The following is an 18,670-nucleotide window of genomic DNA, read 5'->3' as shown; positions in this document are numbered from 1 at the left end:
GGGATAAATCTCTGCTGTTAATATGTCTTATTCCTATTGAACAAGAAGTCAGTATTTGCAAGTTATCAGAAATAAAACAATTAATCATGCTGACATCCTTGGTAATTCTTGATGGTGCTCTCTCAGGAATGGAGATTTTGAAGTGCATCAAAGGAGCTATGTCCTAAACACACTATATATTTCCAAATGTCAAAAGCCTTGTTGTTCCTCATTTAGATTTTAGGGTTTCTAAGTAAGGTGTACTTTATGCCGATGGGTTCTGTGCCAGAAATTTATGACATTTAAATATTTTCCCCCTTCTATACTGTCATGACGAGGTTCAACAAGGACAAGTGCAGAGTCCTGCACTTAGGAGGAAAGAATCCCATGCACCGCTACAGACTAGGGACCGAATGGGTGACAGTGGACGAGAAGCTGGATATGAGTCAGCAGTGTGCCCTTGTTGCCAAGAAGGCCAATGGCATTTTGGGATGAATAGGTAGGGGCATTGCCAGCAGATTGAGGGACGTGATCGTTCCCCTCTATTCGACATTGGTGAGGCCTCATCTGGAGTACTGTGTCCAGTTTTGGGTCCCACACTACAAGAAGGATGTGAAAAAATTGGAAAATGTCCAGCGGAGGGCAACAAAAATGATTAGGGGACTGGAACATATGACTTATGAGGAGAGGCTGAGGGAACTGGGATTGTTTAGTCTGCAGAAGAGAAGAATGAGGGGGGATTTGATAGCTGCTTTTAACTACCTGAAAGGGGGTTCCAAAGATGATGGATCTAGACTACTCTCAGTGGCAGCAGATGACAGAACGAGGAGTAATGGTCTCAAGTTGCAGCGGGGGAGGTTTAGGTTGGATATTAGGAAAAACCTTTTCACTAGGAGGGTGGTGAAACACTGGAATGCGTTACCTAGGGAGGTGGTGGAATCTCCTTCCTTAGAAGTTTTTAAGGTCAGGCTTGACAAAGCCCTGGCTGGGATGATTTAGTTGGGGATTGGTCCTGCTTTGAGCAGGGGGTTGGACTAGATGACCTCCTGAGGTCCCTTCCAACCCTGATATTCTATAATTCTATGATTCTATGCTCTTTGTGATTCTGGGAATCTGCCATTGAGCAAGAGTCCTCCATGAATTTTTACAAAATTGTTTCTTGATATGTCCAGAACAGTAGAATAGGTGTTTCCAAGTGGTATTAAGCTATTTAAGTATCATAAAACAGTTTCATATTTTTTTCTTGTAAAATAATAAAAAAAAACCTTAATTTTGGAATTTCCTAACAGGCAGCTAGATTTTCCAAATTTAATTTAATGTAATGGTCATATTCTTGAAACATGCAGATTTGCATGTTTCAGGAATATGACCATTACATTAAATTTAAGCCTAACGTCTTCTACCACTCCTAGAGCTATTATTGGTTGCTCATGCAGCTTTTTCAAATAGATCATGATCTTCACAAGGTAGAAGTGCTGGGGTATTTATTTTATCAATCTGATAAATTCTACCTCTATAATATGGAGGATTAAAGCAGGAAAAAAAAACATGCAAAGGCATCAAGGGCCAGATTTTAAGAAGGCAAGTAGGCACCTAAAAATGCAGACAGGTACCTAGTGGGATTTTCAAAAGCATCTCTAGATGTCTGTCTCCCTCCTTAGGCTCCTAAATACCTTTGGAAATCTGGCCCTAATTAATTTCTCATAGATTCATAGATATTTAGGTCGGAAGGGACCATTATGATCATCTAGTCTGACCTCCTGCACAACGCAGGCCGCAGAATTTCACCCACCACTCCTGCGAAAAATCTCTCACCTATGTCTGAGCTATTGAAGTCCTCAATCGTGGTTTAAAGACTTCAAGGAGCAGAGAATCCTCCAGCAAGTGACCCACGCCCCATGCTACAGAGGAAGGCGAAAACCCTCCAGGGCCTCTTCCAATCTGCCCTGGAGGAAAATTCCTTCCCAACCCCAAATATGGCGATCAGCTAAACCCTGAGCATATGGGCAAGATTCACCAGCCAGATACTACAGAAAATTCTTTCCTGGGTAACTCAGATCCCACCCCATCTAATATCCCACCACAGGCCATTGGGCCTATTTACCATGAATATTTATTTACTAAAATCATGTTATCCCATCATACCATCTCCTCCATAAACTTATCGAGTTTAATCTTAATGCCAGATAGATCTTTTGCCTCCACTGCTTCCCTTGGAAGACTATTCCAAAACTTCACTCCTCTGATGGTTAGAAACCTTCGTCTAATTTCAAGTCTAAACTTCCTGGTGGCCAGTTTATATCCATTTGTTCTTGTGTCCACATTGGTACTGAGCTTAAATAATCTCCTCTCTACATCCTAGGTCTGCTAGCATTCCTCATTCCAAACCTGGACCACACCACACTATTCCAGTCCGAGGTTTCCATACATTTCTATCAGTGCACTTCAATCCCGATCTATAGCACCCATTGCTGTTCGAGCCCTTTGCCTCTCCTGGGCAGAAATGACCAGTCATGCAGAATTAAGTGATGAAATGTGTGGTTTCGATCAATGGGGATTCTGGTGAAAGACTCACCAGACTCTTGATTTCTGAGTCAAACCTGGATTTGAACACTACTCTCAGGATCTGAAAGACAAGTTATCAAGAATTGTGACCAGTAGGGAGATTCTCCTTTATCATTACCAGCAGCCTTATCATATTGTGTGTTTGTTAACATTAATGTATATTAATTCCCTATTCATCAGGTTAAACAGGGCATTTGCAGAACAGACCTGAACAGAGAACTCCTGCATCTTCTTTGTGTCCACAGTTGTGCTGGCCCCATCCTTTGGAAGGACATTCCCAGAGATAGGATTCATTTCCAGAGCAGTTCAATTCATCCAGCCAGATCTGTCCTGATCCTTCCCCATAATAAGCAGCAGTTATATTGATGGAATGTCCACATCCCAGTTGTTTGCAAACAACATTGGCATCTGATAGGTCCCAGGAATCATCACAGACTGTGCCCCAGGTGCCTCTGTAATTTACCTCCACTCTCCCTTCACAATGGTCTGCTCCATTTATGAGTCTGACTTGCTTGCTCCCTGTAAAAATAAATTTCAGCTATTAATAGATTCTGTTACTGTTGAAAAATGAGGATGTTCCGGAAATTCAACAACTAAGAAAATAATGCTGACATCCTTAGCAATTCTTGACTGTGTTTTCTCAGACTTGGACATAACACAGAATGTTACACAGGATCTCACCTCCAACATACTTCATAGTTTTCAATCCTCTCAGGGCCTGTTCTTTATTTAGACTTACAAGGATGGTTATTTGTCATGGCTATGGTTTCTTTGACAACACCTGTGACTTTTATATTCCCACCTTGACTCTCATAAATAGTCAAGCGCTGTGTCATTGTTGCTAATGCTCAGCATGTGCAAAGGATAAATATAGTGCAGTGGTTCCCAAACGTGAACAGCCCGCGAACCCCTTTCACTAAATCGTGAAATCTCGTGAACCCCCTCCTAAAAATGAATATTTCCAGGGATTTAAGTTTAAATTTCCTCAGTGTGATGGATGCACTTGCTTTGCTCTGCACAGCTCTTGGAAGTCCGGAACTACTGGAGAAGATAAAGTCTCAGGTCTGGTTTGGCATCAAGTCTGTTTCTGTGTTTGGTTTTCAGATGTGCACACGAGGAAAACACTTTCTCGCATAAGTATGTTGTTGAAATTGGTAACAAAACTGCAGCAGCTTTTTCTGCCAGAAGGGGGTACTCGTTTCTTAAACTCAGCCAAAAGTTGATCAATGACAGATTTCTGAAACTCCTTTTCAGTTCGTAATCACAGGAGATCTCAATTAATTTCTCTTTTTCCTCAGTGTTCAATATCTGTGGTTCGGGCTGCCAGCTCCCCCACTGATGGGGGCAGGGCTTGGGCTGCCAGCCCCAGCTGCTCGGCCCCGCTCTCCCTGGGGCTCGGGCGGTCTGCCCTGCAACAGGTGCCTCCAATGCCCGGGGTCCTCTGGCCACCATGAGTGAAATTTTTCTGGCGAACCCCCTGTAATGTTCTGCGAACCCCCAGGGGTTCGCGAACCCCAGTTTGGGAACCACTGATATAGGGCAACTAGGATGTGAGTAGATACTGATTAACTTGTTGCTCTCTATGTCCTTGCTTCTACTAACACATATCTGTCTAGACCCACAGGACTCCTGCTATTTAACATCTCAGCCATCGTAAAGCTTTAGTCCGGTGTCTGTCTTGTTGCCGTTGGTGGTAAAATCTGTGGCATGAACAGTGGGGGATTAAAGAAAGAGTCACTTCTGAGCCAAACATCGATTTGAACTCCACCCTCAGGAGTTGCAAGATTACTTATCGTTCCACAGGATTGAATGCCAGAAAAAATCATGCAGCCCACATGGAAATGATCCTTTATCATACTCAGCTACCTTTCCATTTTATTGCTGCACTGCATTTTATTTTATTTATTTAAATATTTACAATACAATTTATTTTTTTTTATTTTATGTTATGCTTTATATTTTATTTATTTAAATATAATTCTATTAGTTAAATTCACCTCTATCAATACTCTATTGTTTGGGTTAAAATAGAGCACTTGCACAACCTACCTGAACAGAGAACTCCTGCATCGTTGGTGTGTCCACAGTTATGCTGACCCCATCCCCTGGAAGGACAGGCCCAGAGACTGGATTCAGTTCCAGAGCAGTTCACATTGTCCAGCCAGATCTGCCCAGCTCCTTCCCCATAATGAGCAGAGACAGTTGCATTGATGGCGTGTCCACATCCCAGTTGTTTGCAAATGACATTGGAGTCCAACAGATCCCAGGAATCATCACAGACTGTTCCCCAGATGCCATTGTAATAAATTTCCACTCTCCCAGAGCAATGATCTGCACCATTTACCAGTCTGATCTGCTTGTGTTCTGTAAAGATAACTGCCTGCTATTAATGTGTCATTATTATAGAACTGGAGGATGTCTGTAAGATTTCAAAAATAAAATGGCAGAGTAAGAGACACTGACCTTGTCAGCAATTCCTTACTGTGCTATCTCAGATGTGGAGATTGTTATTCAGGGACTCATCTCCATCAGAAGTTGTATTTCTTTACCCTTTTAGGGCCTGTTCATCTTTCAGACTTTGACAGGGGTTAAAAGTGAGGCTATATGTTTGTTATGGTCATGACTTCTGGGACAAAATCTATGATATTTTTCCCCCATAAATAATGCTCTGTCATTCTGGGCATCCTGATACTGAGCAAGACTTAGTCATGAATTTTTGAATTTTGGCGCTCCACCTGTTCAGTGCAGTGTGGTAAGTGATTTTTAAAACTTTTAGACTGTTAGTTAATATGTTGCTTTAAACCATTTTTCTAGTCAAAATAAAAAAGTTACCATCTCATAATTCACCAAAACAATTTAATACAATATTATGTGTCATGACTTTTCCTTTTCCTTTGTTTTTTTGACAAAAATTATTCCTTTTGTATATTTCTGATTCCAAACATGTAGCCTTAGTTACAAGTTTTCTTCACATCTCCACACGGCAGCTGCTTGCATACCAAATTGGTGGTATTGGTATCCCACCAGTTATCTGGGACATTGCCTACATGTCACGAACGGAAATCTCGACTCTCTCAGCACATGGATTATGTTAGTTAAACTCTCTCTGCAGTTCAGAATCACTTATGCTCTGGAATGATGTTATCCACTGAATAAAACCCACTACCATATTTTAGAAATTAGGAGTTCTATACACAAGTATGAAATTATAAATGGTTAAACAAGAGCTTGCAGTACTCTATGCACTGCATTACTAAAAGGAACAGCCTGTGTTCAAGGTATAAATTTGTCTGTTGAATGGAGCGTTAAGGGGTTCAAGTACAGTACATTCAAAGGGCTAGATGACTGTTATCCAAGGATTCCCAAGGAAATAAAGAATGAAATAGGGAAATTACTGACAAATTGATGCCCTATTCTTAAACAACTGTTACTAGAACATCACCATCATGGTGTCTATTTAAAAAAATAAGAACAAAAAGGGAGACACTCTTGGTGCGGAAGTTAATAGGGGAACTTAAGCTTCCAGTTTCCCCCAAGGCATTCTGCAGCTGTCACGTATTTTTTGTTGCTACAGAGTAGGAGGACTGACATATCTTTGGCAGGGAGTAGACCTAATCTTACATGTTTTGTTATGTACTATTTTTGGTCTTGCTTAAGAGGAGTCTAGATTTACATGGGTGGTTTAAGATCTATGTACCAGTGTATGCATAGTTATTCTTGGGGGGGTGCATGCCTTTTCATGTTTTTAAATCTAGAATTACTTTTTAATTATTATTTGCATTCTGTTGGCTCAGTAATAGGTGTGGGCAGGAAATCATTTTCCACAATATATTTCAAGATTTTGAAAATTTTCGTATTCTGTGTTGGGATGAAACTGAAACCTTTTGAAGTTTTTCATGAAAAATCAGAGCAAGAGTGAGCGCGCGAGAGAAAATAGCCCCAGAACAGCCAATAGCCTGATGGTTTGGGTGCCCACTGGGCATGTTGGTGGTCCAGATTCAAGTCCCTTGTCCAATAAATATTTCATTATTTAATAGAAAGTGGGAAAGCTCCAACAGGAGAGATGAAAAAAGCCAGTAACAAGGTGATTAGGGCATGTACCTGGGATATGGGTGACTGTGGTTCAGGTCCTTTGTCTGAATCAGGCTATTGGAAATTCTGGGGCAAGTGCACTCTCTCTGCACAGAAATCCATTATGGACTGGAGAAATCATTTAGTTGAAAGTGCTGTTTTCCCACAACCAGTTTCAGTTTCAACAAATTGTTATTTTCTGGAGAGAGGTTGGGTTTTTTTTTGAAAAATTTACAACCAGCAGCCTATCTTGGAGTTTATATTCAATTTTTGAGTCTGTATTTACACTGTTTTGGACATGTGTAAGCAGGTACATTCTCCATTTGTATAATCTTTTTAATACTTTTACAATAGAGACAGAAACACAAAAATGAGAAGTCTAAGAATGCACTTTTGTTAGAAACCCACACAGCTAATGGTATACAGAAATGATGGCTGGTTGGGTGTTTTAACTCTGCATTACTGCACCTTATCAAATTTGGATTCCTTATGTAACCTTAATTCTGAATTTCCTGGGTTTGAAATGTTTAAGTTTGTGATAATTACAGATTTTTATGTTTAATTTACTGATATGTACTCTCAACCTGAACTCTGCTTCAACACTGAAAATGAGGCAGTTTCAGAAGCTAAAATAGGGAAAGAACAAGTTAAAAGTTGCTTAGACAACTTAGATGTCTTCAAGTCACCAGGGCCTGATGGAAATGCATCCTAGAATACTCAAGGACCTGACTGAGGCAATATCGGAGCCATTAGCTATTATCTTTGAAAAGTCATGAAAGACAGGTGAGATTCCAGAATACTGGAAAAGAGCACATATAGTGCCTATCTATAAAAAGGGAAATAAGGGCAACCCAGTGAATTACAGACCAGTCAGCTTAACTTCTGTTCCAGGTAAGATAATGGATCAAATTATTAAGGAATCAATTTGCAAACAGCTAGAAGATAATAAGGTGATAAGTGGTAGTCAGCATGGATTTGTCAAGAACAAATCATGTCAAACCAACCTGATAGCTTTTTTTGACAGGGTAACAAGCCTTGTGGATAGGGAGGAAGTGGTAGATGTGGTATATCTAGATTTTAGTAAGACTTTTGATACAGTCTCGTGTGACCTTCTCATTAAGAAACTAGGGAAGTACAGCCTAGATGGAGCTACTATAAGGTGGTTGCAGAACTGGTTGGAAAACCGCTCCGAGCGAGTAGTTATCAGTGGTTCACAGTCATGCTGGAAGGGCATAATGAGTGGGGTCCTGCAGGGATCAATTCTGGGTCCGGTTCTTTTCAATGTCTTCATCAATGATTTAGATCATGGCATAGAGAGTACCCTTATAAAGTTTGCAGATGATACCAAGCTGGAAGGGGTTGCAAGTGCTTTGGAGGATAGGATGAAAATTAAAAATGATCTGGACAAACTGGAGAAATGGTCTGAAGTAAATAGGACAAAACTCAGTAAGGACAAATGCAAAGTGCTCCACTTAAAAGGAACAATCAGTTGCACACCATACAAAAAGGGAAATGACTGCCTAGGAAGGAGCCCTGCAGAAAGGGATCTAGGGTTCATAGTGGATCACAAGCTAAATGTGAGTCAACAGTGTAATACTGTTGCAAAAAAAAGCAAACATCATTCTGGGATGTATTAGTAGGAGTGTTGTAAGGAAGACATAAGAAGTAATTCTTCCACTCTACTCCATGCTGATTAGGCCTCCACTGGAGTATTGTGTCCAGGTCTGGGCACCACATTTCAGTAAAGATGTGGACAAATTGAAGAAAGTCCAGAGAAGAGCAGCAAAAATGATTAAAGGTCTGGAAAACATGTCCTATGAGGGAAGATTGAAGTAACTGGGTTTGTTTAGTCTGGAAAAGAGAAGATTGAGAGGGGACATGATAACAGTTTTCAAGTACCTAAAAGGTTGTTACTAGGAGGAGGCAGAAAAATTATTCTCCTTAAGCTCTGAGGATAGGACAAGAAGCAAGGGGCTTACATTGCAGCAAGGGAGGCTTAGGTTGGACATTAGGAAAAACTTCCTCACTGTCAGGGTGGTAAAGCACTGGAATAAATTGCCCAGGGAGGTTGTGGAAGCTCCCTTATTGGAGATTTTTAAGAGCAGGTTAGACAAACACCTGTCAGGGATGGTCTAGATCGGGGTGGCCAACCTGAGCCTGAGAAGGAGCCAGAATTTACTGATGTACATTGCCAAAGAGCCATGGTAATATGTCAGCAGCCTCCCATCAGCTCCCCCACCCCCACCGCTCCCAGCGCCTCCTACCCACTGGCAGCCCAGCCGATCAGCACCTCCCCCTCCCTCCCCGCACCTCCTGATCAGCTGTTTCATGGCATGCAGGAGGCTCTGGGGGGGAGGGGGAAGGAGCGAGGGCACTGCAGGCTCAGGGGAGCGGGCAGGAAGGGGCAGAGGGGATCAGAGCCAGGGGTTGAGCAGTGAGCACCCCCCGGCACATTGGAAAGTTGGCGCCTGTAGCTCCAGCCCCGGAGTCGGTGCCTAGACAAGGAGCCGCATATTAACCTCTGAAGAGCCACATGTGGCTCCGGAGCCATGGGTTGGCCACCCCTGGTCTAGATGGTGCTGGTCCTGCCATGAGTGCAGGGGACTGGACTTGATGGCCCCTCGAGGTCCTTTCCAGTGCTATGATTCTATGATTTTCTTTTTTCTTGGAACTTCCTTTGAAAAATACTATATTAAACATTTCATACCGAATATGAAACAAGAGAATGCTACCATTCAGTATATGTAATGATTTGAAGATTTATTATATCAACTTTAATAATTGTTTATTTCAACTTTTAAAGGCAGATTCACTGGTACACCAGACTAGTAAAAGCAGTCAGGGCAGGAAAGCTAGATTTATAGCTGCTTTGTACCTCAAGAGCAGGACAAAGCAGCCAAAGTGTATTAGTGAATCTGGACTCTAATTTTCAACTGACTTATTAGTCCAAAGGACTATGTTTTGGAGTCTGGTTCTACATGAAGGGAGTCTATGGGCCCCAGTATCACTGCACTTTAAGGAATCTATGCTCCTGCCTCATTTCTCTTGGCAGTGTTGATAATAGTGTGCAGTGGGTCCAAGGTAGCAATGCCATGGGAAGCCTTTCAAGCATAGATCAGAGCATGTGGAACCAACTCTTTAAAGAGCACTGGCAGTTGTAGTCAAGTAACGTACCACTGAGAACTCTTGAAACATGTGCCCATTTTACCTTATATCAATGACTCATCTACAACCAACAGAATTGTTGCATGCAGTTTAGGTGTATAAGCAGAGCGGTGACTGATTGAGTCACCTCTGATGCTGCCATGATTCCAATAAAGAATAAATTACATGAGCTGTTGATCTGAGCCTATCTGTAGCATATACATTCATAACGATTAGATAAAAGAAGCATTAATAACTTAGCTTAATTATAACCTAATTTCTTGAAATACAGTGTATGCACAAAATTTTAATAAATTTTAACAGTATGGAGAGTTTGAAGAATCTGTTTTATTCCATTATTAAAATCATTTGGGACAAAAGAAAGACAGACACATTTTTAAAAATTAGTACTTTAACGCAAAATGGATATTTTAACTCAAAAACTGGAATTACTTGTGATTTCTCCGAAAATTAAGTTTATACTCATAGAATAAATGTAGTAACTCTGGGGAGGGTGTGATGTAGGTTTTTTACAAAACAAAGAGGTTGAATGCCTGCTTTAAGTGCAAAACAGAATTCAACCTTAACTATGAAACTGTGATTGGTGCATTCATAATTCTTTGTTACCCCGGTTAAATAGAGCAGAAACAGAGCTAACCTGAGCAGAGCACTCCTGCATCTTCATGATGCCCGCAGCTGTGCTGACCCCATCCCCTGGAAGGACATGCCCAAAGGTTGGTTTCTGTTCCAGAGCAGTTCACACCATCCAGCCAGATCTCCCCTGATCCTTGCCCATAATGAGCAGACACAGGTGCGTTGATGGCGCGTCCACATCCCAACTCTCTGCAAACGACATTGGCATCCGACAGGTCCCAGGAATCACCACAGACTGTCCCCCAGGTGTCTTGGTAATAGATTTCCACCCTGCCGGCACAGTGATCTGACCCATTCACCAATCTGATCTGTTTGCTTCCTGTAGGGTTAAATCTCAGCTGTTAATTTTTCAGAGGAACAAGTTGATGATTATGAGATTTCAGAAGTAAAATAGCTGAGCACACTATACCAACATCCTCAGCAGTTTCCTACTGTGCTGTGACAGAGACTGGTTCTCATCTCCCACGTGGCTCATTCCTCATTCACACTTCGGAGGAATGTAAGTGAGGCAGTATGTTGATAATGCCCATAACCCCTCGGCCAAAATTCAAGACATTTAAAGTTGCTTCCCTGCTCAAATGGCTTCTCTTTGTCATAACAGGCAGCCAGCTACTGAGCTAGACTCTTCCATGAATTTAGAAATGTGGCTATCCCTAAGCCTGCTTTCAATTGGGCCCATATGCGGTCAATGTGACTCTTTCCATTTACTTCACAAGGCTTTTGGATCAAAACTGACAGGTCCAGTGCAGTGCAGAATAGGTTAATACATTGTTTTAATCTATTATGTAAGAATTATAACATAGATTCAAAAAATGGTTGTGCCATGACTTATTGTTCACATATTGAAAGGATGACTTTTGCATTTTTGCTATGACAAACGTGCAGGATTTGTTGTATGCGTTCTCTGAATCTCCTCATTGTAGCTGCGTGCACACCACCTTGGCATTATTAGTGTTCCACAGGTCACCCAGGATATAGCATTGAACACCATGGAGATAAACCTTGACTCTCCCATCACTCCAACTTTCACCACTCTGAGCAAACCAGACCTGAGTTCTGGAGTGATGTGAATATGTTGAATAGCACTTACTACAGTATACTTCAAATTATACATGCTATGTGTATGAAATTATAATTATTAAACAGATGTCTACAGTAGTGAATTTGCTACACTGATAAAAGAAGCAGCCTCTGTCACCAGGTCACATTTGTATCCAGAATTGGAGAACTGAAAGAGTTAATGAAGTGTGAACCTAATTCTGCAAAGCAATTAAACGTGTGCTTACTTTGCAGAATCGAGGCCCAAGACAGGAAATTATACTCTTGAATTGAAGTCTCATTTTATTATTTACTTAATTACATTCTTAAAGCTGGTTGAAATTTTTTAACAGAAAAATTTCCCCAATAAAATATGTGATTTTGTCAACATTGATTCCCCGCCCCAGCAGGAAAATGTCAATTTCAATGAAATTTCCCAATTTTTCAATGGGAAAGTTAGACAAGAAACATTTAGCTTCAAATCACCATTCCGAAAAGTCAAAAATTTTAACACATTCAAACAAAATGTTTAATTTCAATCAAAAATGTCAAAAAAAAAATCATCCCAACATTTCTGAATAGAACCTTTTTGGAACTTTTGCTGACATGAAAATTATTGATATTTAAACTTTTTGTCCTGTTTCTGAATGAAAAGAAATATAGAAATATCTGAATTTCCCAAGGGATGGAAATTCCATTTTCTGGACAGCTCTACTGGAAATTCACTATTATGAAGTCTATTTTCACAAAAGAAACAGACAAAGAAAACCAAAAAAACCCGAAGAGCAGTCCTTGTTGAGATGGTTCCTTGTTGAGATGGTAGTGGGGAAAATGAGTTATACCCTTGAACTGAAGTGACATTTCATTATTTATAGGGCTGTCAAATGATTAAAAATTAATCGGAATTAATTGCACTGTTAAACAATAATAGAATACCATTTATTTAAATATTTTTGGATGTTTTCTACATTTTCAAATATATTGATTTCAATTACAACACAGAATACAAAGTGTACACTACTCACTTTATATTTATTTTTGATTTCAAGTATTTTCCCTGTAAAAAAAGCAAAAGAAATAGTATTTTTCAATGCACCTAATACAAGTACTGTAGTGCAATCTCTTTATCATGAAGGCTGAATTTACAAATGTAGAATTATGTACAAAAAAACTTGTATTAAAAAATAAAACAAATGTAAAATTTTAGAGCCTGCAAGTCCACTCAGTCCTACTTCTTGTTCAGCCCATCGCTCAGACAAACAAGTTTGTTTACATTTGCAGGAGATAATGCTGCCAACTTCTTGTTTACAATGTCACCTGAAAGTGACAATAGGTGTCGCAAGATATTTAGATGCCAGATGCGCTAAAGATTCATATGTCTCTTCATGCTTCAACCACTATTCCAGGGGACATGTGTCCATGCTGATGATGGGTTCTGCTCGATAACAATCCAAAGCAGTACAGACTGACGCATGTTCATTTTCATGATCTGAGTCAGATGCCACCAGCAGAAGGTTGATTTTCTTTTTGGTGGTTCGGGTTCTGTAGTTTCTGCATCAGAGCATTGCTCTTTTAGGACTTCTGAAAGCATGCTCCACACCCTGTCCCTCTCAGATTTTGGAAGGCACTTCAGATTCTTAAACCTTGGGTCAAGTGCCATACTTATCTTTAGAAATCTCACTCTGGTACCTTCTTTGTGTTTTGTCAAATCTGCAGTGAAAGTGTTCTTAAAATGAGCAACATGTGCTGGGTCATCATCCGAGACTGCTATAACATGAAATATATGGCAGAATGCAGGTAAAACAGAGCAGAAGACATACAATTCTCCCCCAAGGAGTTCAGTCACAAATTTAACTAACACATTGTTTTTAATGAGCGTGATCAGCATGGAAGCATGTCCTCTGGAATGGTGGCTGAAGCATGAGGAAGGTTACGAATGTTTAGCATATCTGGCATGTAAATATCTTGCAATGCAGCTACATCAGTGCCACATTCTCACTTTCTGGTGACATTGTCAATAAGAAGAGGACAGCATTATCTCCTGTAAATGTAAACAAATTTGTTTGTCTTAGTGATCGACTGAACAAGAAGTAGAACTGAGTGGCCTTATAGGCTTTAAAGTTTTACATTGTTTTGTTTTGAGTAACCAAAAAAATCTACATTTGTACATTGCACTTTCATGATAAAGAGATTGCACAACAGTACTTGTATGTGATGAATTGAAAAATACTATTTCTTTACTATTTCTTACAGTACAAATATTTGTAATAAAAATAATATACACTGATTTCATTTACAACACAGAATACAATATATAGGTCAGGCTTGACAAAGCCCTGGCTGGGATGATTTAGTTGGGGATTGGTCCTGCTTTGAGCAGGGGGTTGGACTAGATGACCTCCTGAGGTCCCTTCCAACCCTGATATTCTATGATTCTATGATATATGAAAATGTAGAAAACCATCCAAAATATTTAATAAATTTCAATTGGTATTCTATTATTTAACAGTGCTATTAAAACTGTGATTAATCGCGATGAACTTTTTTGAGTTGCGATTAATTGACAGCTTTAATTATTTACTTACTTAAATTCTTAAATTTCCAGATTTGAATGTACTTTTGGTTGAACAGTTCCATAAAGCTTAATTGACATCCATAGACAGAGGGCCTATAATTATACTCTAAACATTTTTAAACATTTAAACATATAATTATACTCTAAACATGAATAAGTAGTGTAAGTGAAACTGACATATAATAGCCTAACTGGCAAATAGAGAAGATTCTGAACTGGAGATATATAGCTCAGTACTGATACCAAAATTGCCTACCCAGAACATTATAGAATTAAAGTGAGCACCTCTTTATAATAAGACTGATTTGATATAATACTTTGAATTATTATTTCTTGATAATTTCAATACCCAATGTTAAATTCAATATTCTGTGTCAACTCTTATATGTCCATCTTTATTTTTCTGTCTGTAATTTGTTGAATCAATATTATAGCAAAGCAACCTTAACTTCCATAAAGTCATACTGTACAAGGAGAAGGTAATGGTTTAATTAAACTCACTTAACCATCTTATGTCCTTATATTATATACTGTAGATGCTAAATTTTGCAGTTGAGAACTCCAGAGATATAGCTTTCCCTCTACAATTTCCAATCTACACTGGCAACATATATGAATTTCTGAATGGATCATGGTCTTCCTGGGGAGTAGGAAAAAGTAGGGACACCCATTGAACTAGTTTGATTAACTCTAGCTCTGTGCAGTGAACAGGCAGCACGAGTACAAATGTGGCAAGATACTGATTAACCTGTGATTAACCTTTGTACCTCAATAAGTTCAGTGCTGAGAGTTCACATTAATCAAGACACTGGGACTCACATGCTATTTCTGTTCTGGGCCCCCAGGCAGCTCTGCCAGTGCATTTCTAAGCTGAAGCAATCATTCAAGTTAACTACTCAAGTCTTTTGCCTCTCTTGATGAGTGTTTTGTCTTTTTTTAATATTAGATGATGAAATATGTGAGTAAGTGAATAAGCAAAGAGACACAGTAGACTCCTTCTCACTTCTGACTCATATATGGCTTTGAACTCAGCTCTCAGGATCTGAAAGGCAACAAATACCAAAACATTGGGTGACCAGCAAGGAGATGCTCCTTTATCTTTATCTGCTGCCTTCTTATTTTATTGCTTTAAATTTAATTAATCAAGTTAAAGAAAGCATTCATAAAACTGACCTGAGCAGATAACTCCAGCATCTTCATGATCTCCACAGTTGTGCTGACCCCATTCCCTGAAAGGACACACCCAGAGGTAGGATTCATTCCCAGAGCAATTCACATCATCCAGCCAGATCTTCCCAGATCCTGGCCCGTATCGAGCAGAGACAGTTGCACTGATGGCGTGTCCACATCTCAGTTGTTTGCAGGCAACGTTGGCATCTGATAGATCCCATGAATTATCACAGACTGTTCCCCAGGTGCCATTGTAATAAATCTCCACTCTCCCAGAGCAGTGATCTGTCCCATTCACCAGTCTAATCTGTTTGTTTTCTGTAGGTATAAATCCCATTTGTTAATATGTCATTTTCTTATCCTACAACAAGAAACTTTTTGTAAGAATTTAGAAATAAAACATCTGAGCAAATGATAGACATCTTTCTAACTGCTATTCCAGATCTGAAGATGTTTCAGGTTGCCAGATGGTTTCTCATCTGCTATACGCTCTGTAATTCTCAGTCCCTACAGGACCTATCCCTCAGTCAAATTTGAGGGGGGTGAGGGTTATATTTTGTCATGGCCATGACCTCTGTGACAAAATCCATGATGCTTAAGGGTTTAAATTTGCTCCCACAAAATGTCATCCTTTTTACCATTCTCAGTAGCCTGCAAGATTCCTCCATGATGTTTTGCAAATTTTTCTCGCTATATGCACTGTGTAGTGAAGTAATGGCTTTAAAGCCTAGCTGGAAATATTCATCTGTACACTGTTTTACTGGTCAAAGAGCAAGAGACTCTTTTGTACTTTTATTTCCATTTATCCAAGTGACCATTTTGTAATTCTACATTACATTCTCAGAAAGCAAATATTTGAGATAAGAAGCCTGTAAATGACTGAAATGCATAACACCTTTTACTAACAAGTTTTACCCTAAGCTTACAAATAATTTTAGTCTCCAAGTGGCTAACAACTTCCTGGTGCAAGTGCTGGAGGAACCAACAAGGGGCCGTGCTTCTCTTGACCTGCTGCTCACAAACAGGGAACAATTGGTAGGGGAAGTAGAAGTGGGTGGCAATCTGAGCAGCAGTGACCATGAGATGGTCAAGTTCAGGATCCTGACAAAAGGAAGAAAGGAGAGCAGCAGAATACAGACCCTGGACTTCAGAAAAGCAAACTTTGACTGCCTCAGGGAACTGATGGGCAGGATCCCCTGGGAGGCTAATATGAGGAGGAAAGCAATCCAGGAGAGCTGGCTGTATTTTAAAGAAGCCTTATTGAGGGCACAGGAACAAACCATCCCGATGTGCAGAAAGAATAGCAAATATAGCAGGTGACCAGCTTGGCTTAACACAGAATATTCAGTGAGCTTAAACAGAAAAAGGAAGCTTACAAGAAGTGGAAACTTGGACAGATGACTAGGGAGGAGTACAAAAACATAGCTAGAGCATGCAGGGGTGTAATCAGAAAGGCCAAAGCACAGTTGGAGTTGCAGCTAGCAGGGGATGTGAAGGGTAACATGAAGGGTTTCTACAGGTATGTTAGCAATAAGAAAAAGGTCAGGAAAAGTGTGGGCCCCTTACTGAATGGGGGAGGCAACCTACTGACAGATGATGACGAAAAAGCTGAAGTACTCAAATGCTTTTTTTGCCTCGGTCTTCACAGACAAGGTCAGCTCCCAGACTGTTGCACTGGGCAGCACAGTATGGGGAGGAGGTGAGTAGCCCTCAGTGGTGAAATAATAGGTTAAGAGCTATTTAGAAAAGCTGGACACACACAAGTCCATGGGGCTGGATTTAATGCATCCAAGGGCACTGAGGGAGTTGGCTGATGTGATTGCAGAGCCATTGGCCATTATCTTTGAAAACACATGGAGATCTGGGGGAGGTCCTGGATGACTGGAAAAAGGCATATATGGTGCCCATCTTTAAAAAAAGGGAAGAAGGAGAATCCAGTGAACTACAGACCAGTCAGCCACACTTCAGTCCCCTGAAAAATCATAGAGCAGATCCTCAAGGAATCCATTCTGAAGCACTTGGAGGAGAGGAAGGTGATCAGGAACAGTCAGCATGGAGTCACCAAGGGCAAGTCATGCCTGACCAGTCTGATTGCCTTCTATGAGGAGATAACCGGCTCTGTGAATATGGGGAAAGCGGTGCACGTGATGTATCTTGACTTTCTCAAAGCTTTTGACACTGTCTCCCACAGTATTCTTGCCAGCAAGTTAACAAAGTATGGATTGGATGAATGGACTATAAGGTGGATAGAAAGCTGGCTAGATCATCGGGCTCAATGGATAGTGATCAATGGCTCCATGTCTACTTGGCAGCCAGTATCAAGTGGAGTGCCCCAAGGGTTGGTCCTTGGGCCAGTTTTGTTCAACATTTTCATTAATGATCTGGATGATGGGATGGATTGCACCCTCAGCAAGTTTGCGGATGACACTAAGCTCGGGGGAGAGGTAGGTATGCTGGAAGATAGGGATAGGGTCCAGAGTGACCTAGACACATTGGAGGATCGGGCCAAAAGAAATCTGATGAGGTTCAACAAGGTCAAGTGCAGAGTCCTTCACTTAGTACAGAAGAATCCCATGCACCGCTACAGGCTGAGGACCGACTGGCTAAGCAGCAGTTCTGCAAAAGAAGACCTGGGGATTATGCTGGATATAAGAAGCTGGATATGAGTCAATGTGTCCTTGTTGCCAAGAAGGCTAATGGCATATTGGGCTGTATTAGTAGGAGCATTGCCAGCTGATCGAGTGAAGTGATTATTCACCTGTATTCGGCACTGATGAGGTCACATCTGGAGTATTGCTTCCAGTTTTGGGCCCTCCCACTACAGAAAGGACGTGGACAGATTGGAGAGAGTCCAGCAGAGGGTAATGAAAATGATTAGGGGGCTGGAGCACATAACTTATGAGGAGAGGCTGAGGGAACTGGGCTTATTTAGTCTGCAGAAGAGAAGAGTGAGGGGGGATTTGATAGCAGCCTTCAGCTACTTGAAGGGGGGTTTCAAAGAGGATGGAGCTAGGTTGTTCTCAGTGGTGGCAGATGACAGAACAAGGAGCAATGGTCTCAAGTTGCGGGGGGGGGGAGGTCTAGGTTGGATATTAGGAAACACTATTTCACTAGGAGGGGGGTGAAGCACTGGAATGGGTTACCTAGGGAGGTGGTGGAATCTCCATCTTTAGAGATTTTTAAGGCTCAACTTGACAAAACCCTGGCTGGGATGATTTAGTTGGTCTTGGTCCTGCTTTGATGACCTCCTCAGGTCTCTTCTAACCCTAAACTTCTATGATTTTATGAGCTCTGAGACTGGTCATTTTATTTCACTGGTGCTGAAAATGATAAATTCATTGCAGCCACATCTTATAATTTCTGCTAAACAGGTTAATCTGATTAGGGTCTTAATTCAGGAAAAATTTTAAGCGCATATTATTCCTATTCAGCAAGGCTTGTAAGCATTTCTCACTTTAAGCACAAGCTTAAATC

At 40.7% G+C, this 18,670-nt stretch overlaps 1 protein-coding gene across 1 annotated transcript in view; it reads right to left on the bottom strand.

Annotated features, from left to right (window-relative positions):
* LOC141980414 (scavenger receptor cysteine-rich domain-containing protein DMBT1-like) overlaps nt 1-18,670 on the bottom strand; it is a 111,958-nt gene that overhangs the window by 34,742 nt on the left and 58,546 nt on the right. The window contains 4 exon segments of the mRNA XM_074941647.1: nt 2,752-3,063; nt 4,594-4,908; nt 10,418-10,732; nt 15,200-15,514. Coding sequence (XP_074797748.1) covers nt 2,752-3,063; nt 4,594-4,908; nt 10,418-10,732; nt 15,200-15,514 — 1,257 coding nt within the window.

This window comes from Natator depressus, unplaced genomic scaffold (genome assembly GCF_965152275.1).
Source record: "Natator depressus isolate rNatDep1 unplaced genomic scaffold, rNatDep2.hap1 scaffold_35, whole genome shotgun sequence".
Taxonomy (NCBI): Eukaryota; Metazoa; Chordata; order Testudines; family Cheloniidae; genus Natator; species Natator depressus.
The sequence above is the reverse complement of the archived record's forward strand: the minus strand, read 5'-3'. Positions and strand labels throughout refer to the sequence as shown.